This window comes from Macaca thibetana, chromosome 1 (assembly GCF_024542745.1).
Source record: "Macaca thibetana thibetana isolate TM-01 chromosome 1, ASM2454274v1, whole genome shotgun sequence".
Taxonomy (NCBI): domain Eukaryota; kingdom Metazoa; phylum Chordata; class Mammalia; order Primates; family Cercopithecidae; genus Macaca; species Macaca thibetana.
The window spans coordinates 34,829,002-34,851,875 of NC_065578.1; the positions used below are offsets into that span (position 1 = coordinate 34,829,002).

Consider the following 22,874-nt stretch of genomic DNA (forward strand, 5'->3'; position numbering starts at 1 on the left):
CTGGGTAAACTCTCTCATTTAGTTTATTTCTGCTACAATGCTCATCACACTTTGTAGTGATCTTATTCCTTTGTTTTGGTTTGTTTGCCTTTTATTGTTAGTCTCATTCAAGATTGTGAACTCCCGGAGGACAGGAACCCTGCTTCTCTTGCTCACCCTTGGATTCCCATTACTTAGCACGGGGTCTGGCACATGGTAGATACTCAATAAATAGTTGCTGAAAAAACAGAATAACATATTAGTCAATAAATATCTTCACACAACTTAATAGATTCTATGGGACCACAAACATCATCTGACTTTACCTTTTCATCATCTCAAGCACTCCAAACATAATCTCAAACCCCTCAAACATCATGCTTGAACACCCCCTAAACTTGGAGCCCACTACTTCCCAAGACCCCTTCCTTCTTTGAATCACTCTGGATATTAGAAAGGTCTTTTTAAAATTACAGCTGGGTGCAGTGGCTCACACCTGTAATCCCAGCACTTTAGGAGACCTAAGCAGGAGGATCATTTGTGCCCAAACAAAAATTAGCTGGGCGTGGTGATGCAGCCTATAGTCCCAGCTACTTGGGAGGCTGAGGTAGGAGGATGACCTGAGTCAGGGTGTCGAGGTTACACGAGCTGTGATCACGCCACTGCACTTTAGCCTCGGTGACAGAGTAAGATCCTGTCTCAAAAAATAAATAAATAAATAAATATTAGTCATTTTTCCCAACCTACAGATAAAAGAGGTTTGTTCAGCACTAGGGAGGAAGTGAAAGGGATTGGGCACTTTCTGAGCCCTTTCAAAGTCCCAGGCACTCTGTTAGATGCTTTCCATTCATTATCTCCTTTAATCCTTTCAATAACCCTATGAAATGACTGGTGTCATCTCCATTTTACAGTTGAGGAAGTTGAGGTTCAGACAGGTGGAGACACAACTTAAAGTAACATGTCCTATAAAATGGAAATTGGAGAATTAGAATATAAGTCGGAATTTGAATGCAGGCTTATCTCATTTCATAATTCATTCCCTTTACTTCATCTTAGGGAAAAGAAAGAAAAATCAATTGGTGTGGTTAAAAAGTGTAGTAGAAATAAAGGCTGAAAGTAAAAGCAAACATAATCATTGATTGTTTGTCAATGCCCGAGGCATTGCTCTCCTTGCTAGCTATGCCATCTCATTGACAAAGATGGTAAAATCAAATACAGTTGCCAAGTCTCTTTATTCCTGGTGTTTAGACTATGAATATGCAGAAAGCTGCCTATGAAATACAAAAGAAACATTTCTATTCAACCTTGTACTGTAGGGTAATTAAGCAAGAAAATTTTTTTTGAAGTATCCATTTTGAAAAGGAAGAAGTAAAACTATCTCTATCTCTATTTGCAGTTGACATGATTGTTTAATATATATACTTTAAGTTCTGGGATACAAGTGTAGAATGTGCAGGTTTGTTATATAGGTATACATGTGGCATGGTGGTTTGCTGCACCCATCAACCCGCCATCAACCTGTCAATTTGCTGAGAATGATGGTTATCAGCTTCATCCATATCCCTGCAAAGGACATGAACTGATTATTTTTTGTGGCTGAATAGTATTCCATGGTGTATATGTGCCACATTTTCTTTATCCAGTCTATCATTGATGGGCATGTGGGTTGGTTCCAAGTCTTTGCTATTGTGATTTTTTTTTTTTTTAAGACAGAGTTTCACTCCTGTTGCCTAGGCCGGAGTGCAGTGGCGCCATCTTGGCTCACTGAAGCGTCAACTTCCTAAGCTCAAGTGATTCTCCTGCCTCAGCCTCCCAAGTAGCTGGGACTACAGGCATGCACCCCCATACCTGGCTAATTTTTTGTGTTTTTAGGAGATAGAGGGTTTCACCGTGTTGCCTAGGCTGGTCTTGAGCTCCTGGGCTCAAGCAATCCGCTCACCTCAGCCTCCCAAAGTGCAGGAGTTCGAGACCAGCCTGGCCAACACAGTGAAACCCATCTCTACTAAAAATACAAAAATTAGCTGGGCATGGTGGCGGGTGCACATAATCCCAGCTACTTCTTGGGAGGCTGAGGCAGGAGAATCACTTGAACCTGGAGGCGGAGGTTGCAGTGAGCCAAGATCTCACTACTGCACTCCAACCTGGGCGACATAGCTATACTCCATCCCCACCTACCCACTCCCCCAAAAATAAACCCACACTAAAAACCTATTAGAGGTAATCAGTGAGTGCACCGAATCCTAACTAGTAGACTACCAGGGAGCATCATGTTAGATGTAATAAATGAGTTCATTAAGGTTGCAGATGCAAGTTTAATATAAAAAAATCAGTTGCATAATATTTCTAAACACTAGCAATGAATAATCCTAAAATGAAATTAAGAAAACAATTCCATTTACAATAGCATCAAAAAGAAGAAAATATTTAGAAATAAATTTCACCAAAGAATTTTTTTTTTTTTTTTTTTTTGAGAGACGGAGTCTCACTCTGTCGGCCAGGCTGGAGTGTAGTGGCTCACTGCAAGCTCCGCCTCCAGGGTTCACGCCATTCTCCTGCCTCAGCCTCCCGAGTAGCTGGGACTACAGGCAAGTGCCACCACGCCCGGCTAATTTTTTGTATTTTTAGTAGAGACGGGGTTTCACCGTGTTAGGCAGGATGGTCTTGATCTCTCGACCTCGTGATCCACCAACCTCTGCCTCCCAATGTGCTGGGATTACAGGCGTGAGCCACTGCGCCCTGCAGGTTTTCTTTTTTAACACTGAAAATTATAAAACATTGTTGAAAGAAGTTAAGGAATACATAAATAAATGGAAAGATATCCTGTGTTCATGAATTCCAATACTTAATATTGTCAAGATGGCAATACTCTCCAAATTGATTTACAGATTCAACGTAATTCGTATCAAAATTCCAACGAAAAGGCCGGACGCAGTGGCTCACGCCTGTAATCCTAGCAGTTTGGGAGGTTGAGGTGGGTGGATCACCTGAGGTCAGGAGTTCAAGACCAGCCTGGCCAACATGGCGAAACACCGTCTCTACTAAAAATACAAAAAATTAGCTAGGCATGGTGGCATGTGCCTGTAATCCCAGCTACTTGGAAGGCTGAGGCATGAGAATCACTTGAACCCGGGAGATGGAGGTTGCAGTGAGCTGAGATCATGAGATGGCGCCACTGCACTCCAGGCTGAACCAGAGAGTGAGACTGTTGCAAAAAAAAAAAAGAAAAGAAAAGAAAAGAAAACCACACATACACACAAGTTCCAACTGCCTTTCTTGCAGAAATGGACAAGCATATCCTAAAACTCATATGGAAATGCAAGGGACCCAGAATAGCCAAAACAATCTTGAAAAAGAAGAACAAAGTTGGATGACTTGCACTTCCTGATTTCAAAATTTACTACAAAGTTACAGTAATTAAGGCAATGCGATACTGGCATAAGGATAGACATAAGATTGACGGGATAGAATTAACAATCTAGAAATAAACCCTTACGTGTATAGTCAACTGACTTTCTTTTTTATTTATTTATTTTTTTGGAGACAGAGTCTTACTCTGTCACCCAGGCTGGAGTGCAGTGGCGTGATCCTGGCTCACTGCAAGCTCCGCCTGCCAGGTTCAAGCAATTCTCCTGCCTCAGCCTCCCAAGTAGCTGGGATTACAGGTGCCCGCCACCACGCCCAGCTGATTTTGTATTTTTAGTAGAGACAAGGTTTCACCATGTTGGCCAGGCTGGTGTCGAGCTCCCAACCTCAGGTGATGCAACTGCCTCAGCCTCCCAAAGTCCTGGGATTACAGGCGTGAGCCACCACGCCCAGCAGTCAACTAATTTTCAACAACGGTGCCACACCCCGGGCGTGGTGGCTCACGCCTGCTAATCGGGAGGCTGAGGCAGGAGAATGGCGTGAACCCGGGAGGTGAAGCTTGCAGTGAGCCGAGATCGCGCCACTGCACTCCAGCCTGGGTGACAGAGGAGATGGTCTCCATCTCAAAAAAAAAAAAAAAAAAAGGAAAGTGAAATATCCAGCAGAATGTTGGAAAGTTTTGCAAATCACCTTATAAGGGACTGGTATCAAGGATGTGTAAAGGACTCCTGCAGCTCAATAACAAAAGAGATAAATTATCCAATTTTTAAAAAGACAGAAGATTTGAATAGACATTTCTCCAAAGAAGACATACAAATGGCCAGTAAGTACATGGTGTTCAACATCATTAGTTCTTAGGAAAATGCAAACCACAAGGCGATACCACCTCACACCCAGAAAAATGGCTATAATTTTTTTAATCTAAAAATAAGTGTAGGCAAGGTGCAGTGGTTCACACCCATAATCCCAGCACTTTGGGAGGCCAAGGCAGGAGGATCAGTTGCACCCAGGAGTTCAAGACCAACCTGGGCAACAGAGTGAGATTCTGTCTCTACTCTACAAAAAATACAAAAATTAGCTGAGTGTGGTGGTGCATGCCTGTAGTCCCAGCTACTTGGGAGGATGAAGTGGGAGGATTGCTTGAGCTGGGGAGGTTGAGGCTACAGTAAGCCATGATTGCGTCACTGCACTCCAGCCTGGGAAACAGAGGATGACCCTGTCTCAAAGTAAATAAATAAATAAAATTAAGTGTTGGCAAGAATAGGGAAAATTAGAACCCTTATACATTGCTGGTAGAAATGTAAAATGATACAGCTACTGAGGAAAAACAGTTTGGCAGTTTGTCAGAAGTTAAACATAGAGTTACCATATGACCCAGGAATTTTACCTCTAGGATTATATCCAAAAGAACTAAAAATGTATGTCCACACAAAAACTTGGACATGAATGTTCATAGCAGTATTATTATAGCCAAAGAGTGAAACAACCCAAATGTCAACCAACTGATGAATGGATAAATAAAATGTGGCATATCCATACAGTGAAATATTATTCAGCCACAAAAAGCAATGAAGGCCAGGCAAGGTGGCTCATGCCTGTAATCCCAGCACTTTGGGAGGCCAAGGCAGGAGGATCACTTGAGCCCAGGAGTCTGAGACCAGCCTGGGCAACATGGTGAGACCCCGTCTCTTAAAAGAAAGATGCAAAAGAGCAAAGCTGCCAATTGAATAGGAGCAGGTGGGCTGAGATTCTATTCAGATGCCAGGTGGTGGCTTGTGGCGAGCTGGTCTAGTTCAGTAGTGTTCAATGCAAGTCTCTGCCCATCTCTAACAAAGTGGCTCCACTTCAATTTATATTGAAGATTTTTATTTGAATAAGGGGTTCCCCTGCTAAAGAAGAATTAAAGCCCCTGGCCCAATTGATAAACCAAAGAAGCTCCTCCTCAACTCCTAAGCTCCAGACTTTGAGGAAAGCTGGCGTGAGGAAAGGCTGGGGAGTCAAAGCACTGACAGAGGCCAGTGGCCCAGAGTGCCCCATGCAGCACTGGTGGCTGGAGCCCTGATTTCTAGCACAGCATCCACTAGTAAGGCTCCCTCTGGCACAGCCTAGCTTCAGGGGAGCATTGATATATTCAAGAAGTTCAGTTCCACTTATATACCTTGATCAAGGATGTTCTTTGTGCCTGGCTCTCACTCCCAAAGGGGTGAGCCAAGGCCCTGTCTTCAGGTGGCTCAGGCACAAGACATGTAAACATACTCAGTTTTTGAGGGCTCTGCTCTCCTTTTTTTTTTTTTTTTTTTTTGAGATGGAGTCTCACTCTGTCACCTAGGCTGGAGTGCAGTGGCACCATCTCAGCTCACTGCAACTTCTACCTACCAGGTTCAAGTGATCCTCCTGCCTCAGCCTCCTGAGTAGCTGGGATTACAGGCACCCACCACCACGCCCAGCTAATTTTTTTTTTTTTTTTTTGAGATAGAGTTTCACTCTGTCACCCAGGCTGGAGTGCAGTGGTGTGATCTCGGCTCACTGCAAGCTCCGCCTCCCAGGTTCACGCCATTCTCCTGCCTCAGCCTCCCAACTAGCTGGGACTACAGGCACCCGCCACCGCGCCCGGCTAATTTTTTGTATTTTTAGTAGAGACGGGGTTTCACTGTGTTAGCCAGGATGGTCTCGATCTCCTGACCTCGTGATCCATCCACCTCAGCCTCCCAAAGTGCTGGGATTACAGGCGTGAGCTACCGCGCCCGGCCCGCCCAGCTAATTTTTGTATTTTTAGTAGAGACAAGGTTTCGTCATGTTGGCCAGGCAGGTCTTAAATTCCTGACCTCAGGTGATCCGCCCACTTTGGTGTCCCAAAGTGCTGGGATTACAGGCTGCTTTCCTCTTTTGACTCAGCTGAGATCTTGAGCTCAGTATCTCTCAAAGGACAGCATCACAGCAGCATGGGAGAAGAGAGACATCCCATTGTGACTTTTTGCAGGGGTAACAGTAGGAAGGAAGGAGAACTAGTAACTATCTCTGTGCCAGACACACAGGAGCAGGCACATATATAATTTAACTTCCTCTTCAAGACATCCTCAAGCAGTAGATGATGAGACATACCTGAGACACTCAGAGCATGTGCATTGAGGAACTGGGATTTACACCCAGGACCATGTGATTTGAAAATCTGTGCTCTAGAGAAGCTGGCACCTCACCCAGAGTTTTTCACCTTGGCCCCTCTACTGGACCATTTTTAGCTTCCACAATTTACACATTCACTTATTGATTCATTCACTCCATAAATGTCCACAAATAGACATTTGGTGCCTGGTAGGTTGATAGACAACAGAGAACAAACCTGAATACTTGAATGAGCCCTGTCCTCAAGGATTTTCACTATCATGGGAGCCAGGCCTGGAATGAAACCTAACACCAAAAGTTGAGTTAATTACATCCCCAAAGGAGGCTCTGTGATGGTGTGGCCGGTTGGCAAACGGTATTTATTTATTTATTTATTTTTAATTTTTTTTTTTTTTTTTTTTTTTTTTTGAGACGGAGTCTCACTCTGTCGCCCAGGCTGGAGTGCAGTGGCCAGATCTCAGATCACTGTAATCTCCGCCTCCCAGGTTTACACCATTCTCCTGCCTCAGCCTCCCAAGTAGCTGGGGCTACAGGTGCCCGCCACCTCGCCCAGCTAGTTTTTTGTATTTTTTAGTAGAGACGGGGTTTCACCATGTTAGCCAGGATGGTCTGTATCTCCTGACCTCGTGATCTGCCCATCTCGGCCTCCCAGAGTGCTGGGATTACAGGCGTGAGCCACCGAGCCTGGCCGGTATTTATTTATTTATTTATTTATTTATTTATTTATTTATTTGAGACGGAGTCTCACTCTGTCACCCAGGCTGGAGTGCAGTGGCGTGATCTCAGCTCATACCGCAATCTCCGCCTCTGGGATTCAAGCGATTATCCTGCTTCAGCCTCCCAAGTAGCTGGGACTACAGGTGCGTGTCACCACGCTTGGCTATTTTTTTTGTATTTTTAGTAGAGACGGAGTTTCACCGTGTTAGCCAGGATGGTCTTAATCTCCTGACCTCGTGATCCGCCTGCCTCGCCTCCCAGAGTGCTGGGATTACAGGTGTGAGCCACCGTGCCCATCCGGCAAATGGTTTTAATATGAACATAAGGATTCAAAGTTTCGTATGATGGGGGCAAATATATTGTCAATTATTCATTCATGCCCTACCCTGTCCTGGAGGCATGTGGGATGTGGAAGAATGAGCAACCACCATCAGAGAGAGCTGCAGGGGAAGTGGCATTCTGGGTCATGGCTTCTTCTCAGCCACAGCAGGAAGTGGAGGGAGGACTTGCTGAGCCGGCCGAGGTTTAGAGGAGTTTATTGACTGCAGAAATTTGGTTTGGGAGGGTTCTGTAGGAATAGTTTTTGGAAAAGGAACAGTGGGTGTCTGAGTGAGAGTGAGTTTTGAAATGAGAAGGTAGATGATCAGAGTAATCAAGAATCACTCTGTTGAGTGAGACATTTCGGTCCCAACTGGAACTATGGGGCGAACAAATTTCATACTTCGGTTTCTGAAGCTACTGGTAAAACTATTTTCAGCCCAGGGAACAAACTATGGTCTCTGCTTAGGGTAGCAAATAGAATATGGAGAAATTATGTTAGGAAGTGGGGTTGGGAAAGTCAGCCACAAACCAGGCTATCTGAGACACCTGCATTGTTTAAACTCTAGGATGAACTTAGCATGTAGTGAAAAACCTGAACTCTAGTTCGTTTTTCTTTTCTTCTTAGCTGTACAGCAGTCTGACCATTTCGTAAATACTTTCTCCCCTTTGAACTTTCTGTCCCCTATTACTATTTCTGGTTACTATCTGGTTTAATAGAGAGGTAGCATGATGCTGTGAAAAGAATATAGAGTATGGTGGCCGGGCACGGTGGTTCATGCCTATAATCCTAGCACTTTGGGAGACTGAGGCAAGTGGATCATGAGGTCAGGAGATCGAGACCATCCTGGTTAACATGGTAAACCCCGAATCTACTAAAAATACAAAAAATTAGCGAGGCATGGTGGCAGGCGCCTATAGTCCCAGCTACTCCGGAGGCTGAGGTAGGAGAATGGCGTGAACCCAGGAGGCGGAGCTTGCAGTGAGCCGAGATCACGCCACTGCACTCCAGCCTGGGTGACAGGGTGAGACTCCGTCTCAAAAAAAAGAAAAAAAGAATATAGAGTATGGTATCAGTAGACAAGAATGTAGGCACTAGATTAAAAGTCCCAGTTCCATAATCAATCAGGGAGAGAATTAGCCAGGACTTCAATGCAAGATTTAGAACTCCAATTTTCCCATGCTTCAGTGCAACATCATATAATGCAAAGCCCGACTTACTTAACTTCCCTGAGCTTTGGTGTCATCATCTGTACAAATACCTTTCTTAACAATATCTACCTTACCGGTGGTTGTAAAGATTGAGTGACATGAGAAGCCCATAGCAGAGTGCATGACCAGGGTGTGATGCTAACATTTTTTTATCATTACATTAAAAAAAACTACCTGGATCTATGACTGCACATGGTAGGTGCTCAAATGAATATTCTACCACACATGCTAGGGGCTAAATTGTCCCCCACCCCAATAATTTGTATATCGAAGTCCTAACTCTAGCACCCCAGGATGTAACTGTATTTGGAAACAGGGTCTCTGAAGAGGTAACTGAGTTAAAATGAGGTCATTAGAGTGAGTCCTACTCTAATATGACTGCTGTCCTTATAAGAAGAAGAAATTTGGACACAGACACGCACAGAGGGAAGTCCATGTGAAGTCACTGGGAGAAGGCCACCATCTACCAAGTGAAGTAGATAGGCCTCAGAAGGAACCAACCCTGCCTATACCGTATCTGGGATTCTCAGCCTCCAGAATTGTGAGAAAATAAATTTCTGTTGTTTAAGCCACCTAGTCTGTGGTACTTTGCTATGTTATGCCCCAGCAAAGAATACAACACACACACACTCATCGTAGCTTTTCAACTGGTGGACAAGGGGCTCCTTCACTCTGCTGACTAGAAACTGCTTCTTGGCCTGTTGCCCAATGTTGTCCCACTCAAAGTCCTTACTGAAAGCCCTGAAGATGCCGGGCCTGCTGGGCTGACCATGCTGCCTTGGAGGTGGTGCTGCTCCCTTGGCTCTTGTCTGCTAAGGGGAAAGCATCCAAGGAAGCAAGACCTTTCTCTTTCTTTTTTCTTTTTTTTTTTTTTTTTGAGACGGAGTCTCGCTCTGTCGCCCAGGCTGGAGTGCAGTGGCCGGATCTCAGCTCACTGCAAGCTCCGCCTCCTGGGTTCACGCCATTCTCCTGCCTCAGCCTCCCGAGTAGCTGGGACTACAGGCGCCCGCCACCTCGCCCGGCTAGTTTTTTGTATTTTTTTTAGTAGAGACGGGGTTTCACCGTGTTAGCCAGGATGGTCTCGATCTCCTGACCTCGTGATCCGCCCGTCTCGGCCTCCCAAAGTGCTGGGATTACAGGCTTGAGCCACCGCGCCCGGCCTCTTTTTTCTTTTCTTTTTTTTTTTTTTTTTTTTGAGATGGAGTCTCACTCTGTCGCCCAGGCTGGAATGCAATGGTCCCATCTCGGCTCACTGGAACCTCTGCATCCCAGGTTCAAGCGATTCTGCTGCCTCAGCCTCCCAGGTAGCTGGGATTATAGGCGCCCGCCACCACGCCCGGCTATTTTTTTGTGTTTTTAGTAGAGACTGGGTTCCGCCATGTTGGCCAGGCTGGTCTCAAACTCCTGACTTCAGGTGATCCACCCGCCTTGGCCTCCCAAAGTGCTGGGATTACAGGCGTGAGCCACCACGCCCGGCCAAGACCTTTCTCTTCTAAAGTGACTGGTGATTTGCTGACCAGAGGCGCTTGTCATGGGACCGGGGAGGGAATGCATCATTCATCAGAGTCCATTCCCGTGGTGCCTTCCGGCTATACGGAGAGGGACGCGCCGTTGGGTGTGTGGTGCTGGATGAAGGGATGAAGGAGGACTGCTGCCTCTAAGGTGACCCTAAAAGACAGGATGACAGAAGCGATCTGGGGTGGGAGGAGGGAAGAGGGAGGCGAGGTGGCTCCTGTGAATCTCAGCACACTTTCCACTCACAGAAGTGGAAAACTGAATCTGTGGGTCGGCGGAACTGGAATCCAGATCTTTTGCAGGACGCCCTGGGGGGATGGCACGTAGCCCCCAGAGCCGTTGGCCACGGGACGGCCTCCTCGGGCAGACCGGGCAGAGCGGGCCAGCGGGCGCGTGCCCGACACGTCCACCGGGCACTGCCCCCTCCGGGCGCGCGCCCGTCCCGCCGACCCGCCTCGCCCCCCGCCGGGCTCGGTGGACCCCCGCACCTGGGCCCGCGCACGCCCCCTCCGCCCGCCGGGACCCCGGGCCCGCGCACCCCGCGCCCCCTCCCCTCCCGGCGGGCGCGCGCGCTGGCTCCCGCTCCCGCTCCCGTTGGCGGCGGCGGCGGCGGCGGGGATTGTTTTTGTTGTCGCTGAGGCCGGAAGAGCCGGAGCCGGGTCCCTGTCCCCGGGCCGGGCGCCGCCGCCGCCCCCTACCCAGCGCCCGCGTCTCCGCGGCGCCACCCCAGCGCCAATATTCCGGAGATCAAGCGTTACGCGGCGGCGGCGGCGGCGGCGGCGGCGGGGCCCGGAGCGGGAGGCGCCGGGGACCGGGGCGAGGCGGCCCCCGCCGCCGCCATGGAGGCGCTGGGACCCGGTGAGGAGCGAGCTCGGGTAGGGGCGGGACCCGGGACCCGGGACCCGGGGCCCGGGGCGGGCGGCCGGGACTTTGGCTGCCCCGTCGCCCAGCCGGGTTTGGGCCGCCAGGCCTTGGGGAAGGGGACCCGAGCGCCGCAGCACTAAGCAGAGGGAGCTGACCCGGGCCTGGGGGGCGGTGACCGCGCCCCAGACGGCCGTTGGGTGGATCCTGAGGTCCGAGGGGGAGGTTCGGGAAGGTGGCCCGCTCCGCCGGGCGGAGGCCACTCCTGGCCCCACTTCGGGGAGATGATTTGTGCCCGGGATCGCGGCGAGGGTAGTTTGGGCCTCAGAAGGGGCGATCCGCTGCCCAGTGCGCGCGGAGGCCTGGCCCAGACCGGGAAAAGGGCCCCGCTGCCAGCTAGTAGCCGGTAGTCCTGGTTTGGGGCCGCGCCCCTGTTTTTCTTTGCATTGGCAGACGGTCCAGAGCCTTCAGATGAGGAAGAAGAACTTAATCCAAACACCTCTCATGATCTCTGAAGGTCAAGAGACAAAATGCCCATCCTTTCTGAAAGGCCCTGATGTCCCGAAGAACATGGTTCTGTGCCTCTATCTGTTACTCAGTCTGTGTGTTAGTCACAGAGTGGTCCGGGCCAGCCTTTGAGTGACACGGGAGTTGCCAGCCAGTCTGCTCCAGCACAGGCTTCAGTGCCCTGAGTTCTCTTCTAATTGGGTTATGAGTGGTTGTGAGGATCAAATGAAGGAGAAAGTGCTTTGGAAACTGTAATTTGTTGTGGATATGGATGGCCTCTGGTTATTTCTCTCTATCCAAACCATAGGAACCATTCCAGGCTGTAATGAGTGCCCTGAGTATTGGGGCCTGGTGCTTCCACCTCAAAGCCCAACAGGTTTCTAATGCCTTGGCTAAGTAGCGCAGGGTTTAGGGGCTGTGGTGGAATTAACTTTAATATTCAAATCTTACCTACATAATGAACTTAGTCGTAGAGTGTTTCGTCTTTTTAATGCGTAGACAATTTGAGTTGCCATTTGAGTTTGGAAACTTGGCAGGTTTGTTTACTTAGCACTTGTTTGCATAGCTAAGTGATTAAACTCCACCCTAATTTGCTTCTTCAAGTATTGTTTAAAGGCCCTCATAATCAAATTTCATATGCCTTTTAAAAATAAATTGGCTTGCCGCATTAATATTATTTGATAAACTTCAGTGTATTATGCCAGGTTAACTTCAGATATGTCCCCTGGCTAAAGACATGATCAGGTCTTTAGGAATGTAACAGACTTCTGTTCAAATTCAATATAGTAATGTAAGAGTTGTATGACCCTGGGCAAATTACTTAATTCCTTTGAACTTTCATTTTCTCATCTCTAAATTGAGGGTAATAATAATTATGTTCTGTAAGATTGTTGAGAGAATGAAATGAGAGTATATGAGAAGTCTCACTATAGAGACTAGTGCCTATAGATGCTCAACAAATGTTTCTTCCCTCCCCCTAGTAATTCATAATTGAAACAACTGTTGCATTTATGAGCTGATATCAAAAGAAACTGTGTAACTGTGGGCATAAACTGAATTTCATGGAAAGGATCAACCTGGTGATGTTAGGCACTGCCCAGGGACTCTTTTTGTTTGTTTGTTTGATTTTAGCTTTTGCAGGTTTGAGGATTTAGTGGTTCACTCAGGATTGTTCAGATTGTGGAAAATTAATTCTCACTAACTATATTTATAAGACACTAATGAATAAGCCAAAATGTCACATAGATCTTTTCTGTTGAGTGGAATATTTTCCTGTCTGCTCTCTAGCAAACTCCTTTTTTGGTGCTGCAGTACCTTGGAAACCCAACTAATAAGTAGCTGCCTGCTAAGCATAGAATCAGAGCAAAGGGAGTTGATCGTCCTGTGGGATGATTCATCCAGGCTGTTTTAGAACCTGGAGAATCATCCCTGCTTCGCTGGCAGAGCACACCTGGATCTAGTGCTTTGTGCCCTCCTCACTTGAACAGTCCCTGAAACCTTAGTCTAGTCTTATTCTGTCCGCCCCCCCCCCCCCCCCACCCGCCTCCCTGCAACCTGTTTCAGTTTCTGCCAATACTCAGAAATATAATTAATTAGATTACCACTTATTATGGTAATATGTTGTTTGCAGTACTTTACAGTTTGTAAAGTGCCTTTATAACTATTAGGTCATTTAATCCTCTGGGAGGTAGGCAAGGCAGGTAGCTATTCCATTTTACAGATGAGAAAAGTGAGGTTCAGAGAGGATAAAGTGACTTCATTAGGGTTTCAAAAGGCCAAATGGTGGAATAAAGACCAGAGTTTGGACTTCTAATCATCTCCTCTTCATTAAGGCTGACTTCATCTGTTCTATGTTAAGTCATATCAGTTACCCTTTCAGAGAATCCTGTTATCTGACTTTGTCACCACATTTTGGGGATACCCTGAAAATAAAACTCAGGGACCAGGCTGGGTGTGGTGGCTCATGCCTGTAATCCCAGCACTTTGGGAGGCTGAGGTGGGTGGATCACTTGAAGCCAGGAGTTTGAGACCAGCCTGGCCAACATGGTGAAACCCTCTCTCTACTAAAAATACAAAAATTAGCTGGGTGTGGTGGCATACCTGTAGCCCTAGCTACTCTAGGGTGGCTGAAGTGGGAGGATGGCTTGAGCCTGGGAGGCAGAGGCTGCGGTGAGCTGAGATCGCACCTCAAAAAGAAACTCTGCCTCAAAACAAAACAAAATGACAAAAAACCAACCAAACAACTAAAAAACACCCCAGGGGCTGGGCACAGTGGCTCATGCCTGAAATCCCAGCACTCTGGGAGGCCGAGGTGGGCGGATCACCTGAGGTTGGGAGTTCGAGACCAGCCTGGCCAACATAGTAAAACCCATCTCTACTAAAAATATAAAAATTAGCTGGGTGTGGTGGTGCGCGCCTGTAGTCTGAGGCTGCAGCAGGAGAATCGCTTGAACACGGGAGGTGGAAGTTGCAGTGAGCCGAGATTGCGCCACTGCACTCCAGCTTGGGCAACAGAGCAAGACTCCATCTAAAAAAAAAAAAAAGTCACCTCAGGGACCTTTGAGCACTAACTATGACTATAATATTTACAAATGCAATTATAATAGCTAACATTTCCTGATCATTTACTATTGCAAGGCACTATGTTAAACCTTTTTTTTTTTTTTGAGACAGAGTCTTGCTCTGTAGCCCAGGCTGGAGTGCAATGGCGCGATCTCGGCTCGCTGCAGCCTCCACCTCCTGAGTTCAAGCAGTTCTCTGCCTCAGGCTCCCGAGTAGCTGGGTTACAGGTGCCCACCATGCCCGGCTAATTTTTGCATTTTTAGTAGAGACAGGGTTTCACCATCTTGGCCAGGCTGGTCCTAAACTCCTGACCTTGTGATCCACCCACCTCGGCCTCCCAAAGTGCTGGAATTGCAGGCATGAGCCACTGCGCCCAGCCTTTATGTTAAACCTTGAATACACATAATCTCATGGGATAGATGCCATTATTATTACACACGTGCCCATTTTATAAATGAGGAAACTGAGACGCAGAAAGGCCAAGAAACTGGCCCAACATCATGCAGTTAGGGAGTGGTGAGACCAGGATTGAAACCTAAGTAATTTGGTTCCAGAGCTTTAGTCACTGTGCTTTATTGCTTCCTTATGTAGATAGCTGGCTAAATTCAAAGAAACCAGATTTTTCCTAGCCTTCAGAGCTGTAGAAATAAATCTCTGTTGTTTAGGCCAAATTATAAAAAAAAAAAGAAAGAAAGAAAGAAAGAAAGAAAGAAAGAAAGAAAGAAAGAAAGAAAGAAAGAAAGAAAGAAAGAAAGAAAGAAAAAAAAAAAGAAATTAGCTTCTAGAATGAAAAAAATATATAATTTTCACACTAAATCTTCTAAGCTTATTAAAAGAAATTATCACTCAGCTTCTAACTTTTCTCTTTGCCAAGGAAAGGAGATACATCTAACTTTTCTCTTTGCCAAGGAAAGGAGGTACAAATAATATTTACTTTTTGCCACTTCTTAATCGTTTTCTTTCAATTCTTCTGCCTCTGCCTCTTTGATATCAAGTATTTCTGGTAAGAATACATACCACAAGATTATGAAGTATATTGGGAAAAAAAAGTGCTAGGCTAGGAGTTAGGAGATTTGGATTCTAGTTAGCATTTAAACTCAAAGTCTTATGTCCTTAAGCAAGTCATTTGATCCAAGTTTCTGTTTCCAAATTTCTATTATAAAGCTATATTTCTTATAACCTTTCTTTTTTTTTAAGACGAGTCTCATTTTGTCACCCTTGATGGATTGCAGTGGTGTGATCTTGGCTCACTGCAACCTCCACCTTCCAGGTTCAAGCTATTACCCTGCCTCAGTCTCCCGAGTAGCTGGGATTAGAGGTGCCCACCACCACACCTAGCTAATTTTTCTATTTTTAGTAGAGACAGAGTTTCGCCATGTTTGCCAGGCTGGTCTCAAACTCCTGACCTCAGGTGATCCATCCGCTTCAGCCTTCCAAAGTGCTGGGATTACAGGCGTGAGCCACCGTGCCTGGCCTCTTACAACTTTATGAATGATACAGTGATTGCTTAAGTGTATCTTGAAATATGCAGAGTTGAGTTATTTATATAATTTAATTGGGTTAATTCAGTATGTTCATTACCTCTCACATTATTTACTATTTACTTCTTACCTTGTTACCTTGTTTGTAATTGTCTTATCAATTGTATTGATAGATCCTCTTGTACACTAGAAGTATAACTTAACTCCAGGCAATAAGAATACTTTTAGTGGGCCGGGCACGGTGGTTCGTGCCTGTAATCCCAGCACTTTGGGAGGCCTAGGTGGGCAGATTACTTGAGCCCAGGAGTTCAAGACCAGCCTAGGCAACATGGCAAAACTCAAAACCTTGTCTCTACCAAAAATACAAAAACTAGGCTGGGCGCGGTGGCTCACACCTGTCATCCCAGCACTTTGGGAGGCCGAGGCGGGCAGATCATGAGGTCAGGAGATCGAGAGCAGCCTGGCTAACACAGTGAAACCCCGTCTCTACTAAAAATATCAAAATTAGCCAGGCATGGTGGCGGGCGCCTGTAGTCCCAGCTACTCAGGAGGCTGAGGCAGGAGAATGTGGTGAACCCAGGAGACGGAGCTTGCAGTGAGACGAGATTGAGCCACTGCACTTCAGCCTGGGCGACAGAGTGAGACTCCATCTAAAAAAAAAATACAAAAATTAGCTGGGCGTGGTATCCCAGTTACTCTGGAGGCTGAGATAGGAGGATCAGTTGAGTCCAGGAGGTTGAGCCTGCAGTGAGCCATGACTGAATCCGTGCACTCCAGCCTGGGCAACAGAGCAAGACCCTGGCTCAAAATAAAAAGAAGAAGAAAAGACGAAAGAGAGAGAGAGAGAGAGACTTTGGGAGGGCGAGGTGGGCAGATCACGAGGTCAGGAGTTTGAGACCAGCCTGGCCAAGACGGTGAAACCTTGTCTCTACTAAAAATACAAAAAATTAGCTTGGCATGGTGGCTGGCGTCTGTAATCCCAGCTACTTGGGAGGCTAAGGCAGGAGAATCTCTTAAACCCGGGAGGTGGACGTTGCAGTGAGCCGAGATCGCACCACTGCACTGCAGCCTGGGCGACAGTGCGAGACTCTGTCCCAAAAAAAAAAGAGAGAAAGAAAGAAAGAAGAGAGAGAGAGAACAAAAGGAAGGAAGGAAGGGAGGGAGGGAGGGAAGGAGGGAGGGAGAGAAAGAAAGATAATTATCATTTTTGTCTTTAGATTCTATCTGGGATTATTGACACTGTTCAGTTCAACATTTATTGAATTCTTACAACATGATGGCTGCTGCATTAGATATTGAGAAGATTAACAGGAGGTTCATTTATTATAAGAGTTTGTAATCTAGTGAAGGAGACAGAGTAACCTAACAAGTGGTTTCTTTTTTTTTTTTTTGAGACGGAGTCTTGCTTTGTCACCCAGGCTGGAGTGCAGTGGTGCATCTCGGCTCACTGCAAGCTCCGCCTCCCGGGTTCACACCATTCCCCTGCCTCAGCCTCTCAGTAGCTGGGACTACAGGCGCGCACCACCACGCCTGGCTAATTTTTTGTATTTTTAGTAGACACAGGGTTTCACCGTGTTAGCCAGGATGATCTCGATCTCCTGACCTCGTGATCCGCCCGCCTCGGCCTCCCAAAGTGCTGGGATTACAGGCATGAGCCACCATGGCCTGGCAACAAGTGGTTTCTTATACTTCCTCTATGGTTTCCCCTATAGAGACAGTCTTTTGAACACAGAGGAAGGATCCTGTAGTCTGGAAGAATCAGGAAAGGCTTTCCAAGGAGGTTACATCTAAACCAAATTCTGAAGGATAAGTAGAATATCGTGGGAAAATGAATAATTAATATGTAAAATGATTTTTAATACTTTAAGTGTTAGAATATGGTAATCTGTCACCATAAACATAATAAAGTATTTGCTCTAATTTTCCTAAGTGATGTTGGACCAGAACAACGTCTTTTTGTTGTTGTTGTTGTTTTAGACTGAGTCTCCCTCTGTTGCCCAGGCTGGAGTACAATGGCACGATCTCAGCTCACTGCAACCTCTGCCTCCAGAATATTGATTTGATGACAAACTTATCATCATTCAGTGATGTACCTCTGTGTCAAACTTAGATATGTAAGATAAGTTATTCTTTTTTTTTTTTTTTTTTTTTTTTTTGAGATGGAGTTTCGCTGACCAGGCTGGAGTGCAATGGCGCGATCTTGGTTCACCACAACCTCCGCCTCCCAGGTTCAAGCGATTCTCCTGCCTCAGCCTCCCGAGTAGCTGGGATTACAGGCGCCCACCACTGTGCCCAGCTAATTTTTGTATTTTTAGTAGAGACGGGGTTTTACTATGCTGGCCAGGCTGGTCTCAACTGCTGACCTCAGGTGATCTGCCTGCCTTGGCCTTCCAAAGTGCTGGGATTACAGGTGTGAGCCACCACGTGTGGCCCAGAACAACTTCTTGCTTCAAAGTTTTCTCTCCTTAGTGAAGTCTTTGTTCTCAGTGAAATGCCATTGCAGTAACAGAACCTGTTGTAACTTTCCATTGTAACCACAGCCCACTTTGCTCAATGCCTATTCATAGCAGAAAAGATGTTCATTTTTTTAGGCCAGTGTCCACTTGATATTGTCATCAAAAAGGAGTCAGATTTTTTCTAAACAAGTGTCTCCCAGACTGTGCTCCACAAGATCCTTTTCTGCTGAATATTAATAGATGTTCAAATCTTAGAAAGAGAGAGTTCTGTGGGGGAAAAAAAGTTAGCTAAATGATGAGGTAAAGTTAACCAGGTTTATTTATTACATGACTTTTTCGAGAATTTGATATGATAATATACATTGAAATGTTAAGAGGGGAGAGAGTATGCAAGGTTTCTTTAACTTATGGAATCTTTTCTTTTTAAAAATAGTTTGGAAAGATTACTCTGTCTACACCAGGGTTTCTCAACCTCTTTCTCAGAACTATTGCTATTTTGGACTGGGTAATTCTTTGTTGTGGGGAGCTGTGTTATGCATTGTAGAATGCATAGCTGTATCCTGGGTCCTTTCCACTAGATGCCAGCAGCACTCCTCAGGTTGTGACAACCAAAAATGTGTCCAGATATTTGCCAAATGTTTCCTGGGGAACAAAATTACCCCAGGTTGAGAACCACTGGTCTAGACTGTACATTCTTTGAAAGAAGGGGCTCTGTCTTCTTTCTGAATCCATAATACAGGTTAGGCATGTTATAACTGAATAAATGAATAAATGTCTGTGGAATAAACTAGATCTTATGAGCAAGAAATCTCAAATTGTCCAGGTTCTAAAAATATCAAGTTATAAATGAGAAGGTCTAGCTTTATTGGTATTGTTTCACTATTGAAATTAGCAAATAAGTTGATAAATAGAGCTACAGTTTAATCTTCTCCTATATGTACAGTTTATAATGATGCAGGCTAATTTGTGAGAGATTAATAGATCATTTCCAACTCTGGAGATGGTGGCTCCAGAGTTTAGAGATGATTTTTAAAATGCATATAATTTTGTAAGTGTAGCTGTAGAGCTACTAATGCTCTTGCAAGATTTTATACTGTAGCCTATGCTTGAGAGGAATTCATCATTCTAATTTTGATGTCGTTATATTAAAAATAATAGCAACATGGCAAAATATTTAGAAATCTAGAGAACCTTAGGTCAAAAGACACCCCAAATTCCTTAGAGTGTGTACAGTGAATAATAAGATCTCAATAATTGTAGCCATCATCATAATCATCAACAGGAAGAATAAATAGCACAGCAGGCCGGGCACGGTGGCTCACGCCTGTAATCCCAGCACTTTGGGAGGCCGAGGTGGGTGGATCACGAGGTCAGGAGTTCAAGACCAGCCTGGCCAATGTGATGAAACCCTGTCTCTACTAAAAATACAAAAATTAGCTAGGCTTGATGGCAGGCGCCTGTAATCCCAGCTACTCGAGAGGCTGAGGCAGGAGAATCACTTGAAACTGGAAGGCAGAGGTTGCAGTGAGCCAGGATCAAGCCACTGCACTCCACCCTGGGTGAAAGAGCGAAACTCCATCTCAAAAAAAAAAAAAAAAAAAAAAAAGATAGCACAGCAAATGTCTTTCAATCTCTTTAGGACCTCCGGCTAGCCTGTTTCAGCCACCTCGTCGTCCTGGCCTTGGAACTGTTGGAAAACCAATTCGACTGTTAGCCAATCATTTTCAGGTTCAGATTCCTAAAATAGATGTGTATCACTATGATGTGGATATTAAGCCTGAAAAACGGCCTCGTAGAGTCAACAGGTAAGGATTAGAAAGAATGAGTGGATTTCTGTATGTTTTAAGTGCAGATAATTTATTTATGTATCATGTTGTTCTCTAAATTCATCCAACCTGTAGGCTTTGTTACTCTCTAAGATGATAGGTTTCTTAATAGCAGGTTTGCTGTCCCATACTTGGTTATCCTCTGTAGGCTCTAGCAAAGTGCTGGATATATATTATTAGTCAATCAGTAAACACTTATTTAATTATGAAAGAGAAAGGTCACTCTTTCATTGACCAAGGGTAGCAAAAATTTACTGAAATAGGTGAAGACATTAATGTCTATGGGAAATAGAACTATCTGGAAATTCAAAATTTTATTTTTTTATTTAATTTAATTTTTTTTTTTTTGAGACGGAGTCTCGCTCTGTCGCCCAAGCTGGAGTGCAGTGGCCGGATCTCAGCTCACTGCAAGCTCCGCCGCCCAAGTTTACGCCATTCTCCTGCCTCAGCCTCCCGAGTAGCTGGGACTACAGGCGCCTGCCACCTCGCCCGGCTAGTTTTTTGTATTTTTTAGTAGAGACGGGGTTTCACCGTGTTAGCCAGGATGGTCTTAATCTCCTGACCTCGTGATCCGCCCGTCTCGGCCTCCCAAAGTGCTGGGATTACAGGCTTGAGCCACCGCGCCCGGCCAAAAATTTTATTGTTATATGTTGGTTTTGGGCATGAGAAAGGTATATATCAATACAGAAGATTACTTGCAGATGTTTTCTTGGGGGAAAAGAAAGACAGAAAAGTCATCTTGGAGTATTGAGAAAACTAAGCACAGAGAGAAGCTCTAGTTATTTCTAGCATTATGTAAGAGTGGTCCTGATGAGATGATGTAAGTATTGTGGTCTGTATAGCAGGAATTTACCTGGTGTGAAGACAGCCCTGTAGCAAATATTCTTACAGTGTGCTGAGAATACATCCACTTTCCTTTTCTCTGTTTCTATGCAGTGACATTCAGGCAATGTTTGATACTAAGATTCTTGCTTTTTTAAGATTGGCCTTTTCTGACAAGTGAAATATTTTGTGCCACTTGATATTTTTCTCATTATGGATCAAAATTTGGCTTTCTGGTATAGTTCATTCTCATGTAAACCCATTATTGGCTATTGTGTAACTGAGATCAATAGTGGTAGTAGTGGTGGTAATGGATAACATTGATCCATTCAACAGATATTTTATTGAGTGTTTCTTTTGTGCCAGATATTGTCCTGTGCTCTGGGAATTCACCATGAGCAAAACAGGTAAAACTTTCTACCTTTGAGGAGCTTATATCCTAATGGGGAAGACCAAAAATAAATGAAGAAGCAAACAAAACATAGACTTTGTTAGTTGGTAATAAATGCAATAAAGAAAAAGAAAGTAGAGATGGAAGATAGGAAATGAGGAAAGGATGAGCCACTGATATTTATATATGAATGAATATATATGTTTGTGTATATATATATATACACATACACACATACATGCATATGTAGATATACACACACATGTATGTATATGTATATATTTATGAAAATAGCTAGGGAAAGTCTCACTGAAAAGTGACATTTGACCTAGAGGAGGTGAGGGATATCTGCATGAAGAGTGTCCCAGGCAAAGTCAGAAGCTTGGTGAATTCAAGAAACAGTGGGCCGGGCGTGGTGGCTCATGCCTGTAATCCCAGCACTTTGGGAGGCTTAGGCGGGCAGATCACTTGAGGTCAGGAGGTTGAGACCAGCCTGGCCAACATAGTGAAACCCTGTTTCTACTAAAAATACAAAAATTAGCCAGGCATAGTGGCATGTGCCTGTAATCCCAGCTACTTGGGAGGCTGAGGCAAGAGAATCACTTGAATCTGGGAGACGGAGGTTGCAGTGAGCGGAGATAGTGCTGCTGCATTCCAGCCTGGGCAACAGAGGGAGACTCTGTCTCAAAAAGAAAAAAAAAAAAAAGAAAGAAACAGCAGATAATTCTGGATTGCTGGAGCAAGTGAGTGAGTAGGGGAGTGTGATAGGAGATGAGTTTGGAGAAATTTCAGAAGGCCTCTATCATGCAGAGCTTGTAGGCATTCATAACACTTTGTCATTTACTCTGGTTAAGTGAGTTTTTTTTTTTTTTTTTTTTTTTTTTGAGACGGAGTCTCGCTGTGTCGCCCAGGCTGGAGTGCAGTGGCCGGATCTCAGCTCACTGCAAGCTCTGCCTCCCGGGTTTTTACGCCATTCTCCTGCCTCAGCCTCCCGAGTAGCCGGGACTACAGGCGCCCGCCACCTTGCCCGGCTAGTTTTTTGTATTTTTTAGTAGAGACGGGGTTTCACCGTGTTAGCCAGGATGGTCTCGAACTCCTGACCTCGTGATCTGCCCGTCTCGGCCTCCCAAAGTGCTGGGATTACAGGCTTGAGCCACCGCGCCCGGCCGGTTAAGTGAGTTTTAAATACTAAACCCACAACATGACTAAATAAGTCTAAGACATGACTAGCTTATATTTTTAATAGATTGCCCTGGATGCTGTGCTGAAATTGCACCCTAGCAAGTAAGGGTGAAAAGCATGGAAATTAATTAGGAGGTACCTGGAATGATTCAGGTGAAGAGTAATGGTGCTTTAGACTTGAGTAGTATAATTGATAGTGATGAGAAGTGGTCAGATCCTGCAAATATTTTCACAGTAGTGTCAATAAGATTTACTGATGGATTGAACATGTAGTGTGAAAGAAAGAAATGAGTCGTGATTTATTCCAGGGTTTTTGTCCTGAGCTAGTGGAAAAAGAGGAGTTGTCATTTATTAGATGGGGAAAACTGCAAGAGAAGCAGAAGCAGGGAGTAGCAGATCAGGCGACCTGTGAGTTTTGGACATCAGAGTTGAGATGACTATTAGACATGCTAGTGGAAGTCGGGCGTGGTAGCTCGTACATGTAATCCCAGCACTTTAGGAGGTTGAGGTGGGAGGATTGCTTGAAGCCAGGAGTTTGCAACAAGCTTAGGCAACATGG

The 22,874-nt window shown here is 45.3% G+C and overlaps 2 protein-coding genes across 4 annotated transcripts in view; one reads left to right on the plus strand and one right to left on the minus strand.

The window, feature by feature from the left end:
• The window catches only part of PSMB2 (proteasome 20S subunit beta 2), a 623,524-nt gene that overhangs the window by 207,226 nt on the left and 393,424 nt on the right, over positions 1–22,874 (minus strand). The gene's annotated exons all lie outside the window — the stretch shown is intronic.
• The window catches only part of LOC126959080 (protein argonaute-4), a 53,031-nt gene continuing 40,829 nt past the window's right edge, over positions 10,673–22,874 (plus strand). The window contains exons 1-2 of one of the 3 annotated variants that reach the window (XM_050798049.1): positions 10,673–11,085; positions 19,734–19,899. In XM_050798049.1, coding sequence (XP_050654006.1) covers positions 11,067–11,085; positions 19,734–19,899 — 185 coding nt within the window. In that variant the 5' untranslated portion in view covers positions 10,673–11,066. Of the gene's footprint in view, positions 11,086–17,198; positions 17,753–19,733; positions 19,900–22,874 lie in introns of those variants that run through there. The other 2 variants (XM_050798053.1, XM_050798052.1) reach the window with 2 other exon arrangements.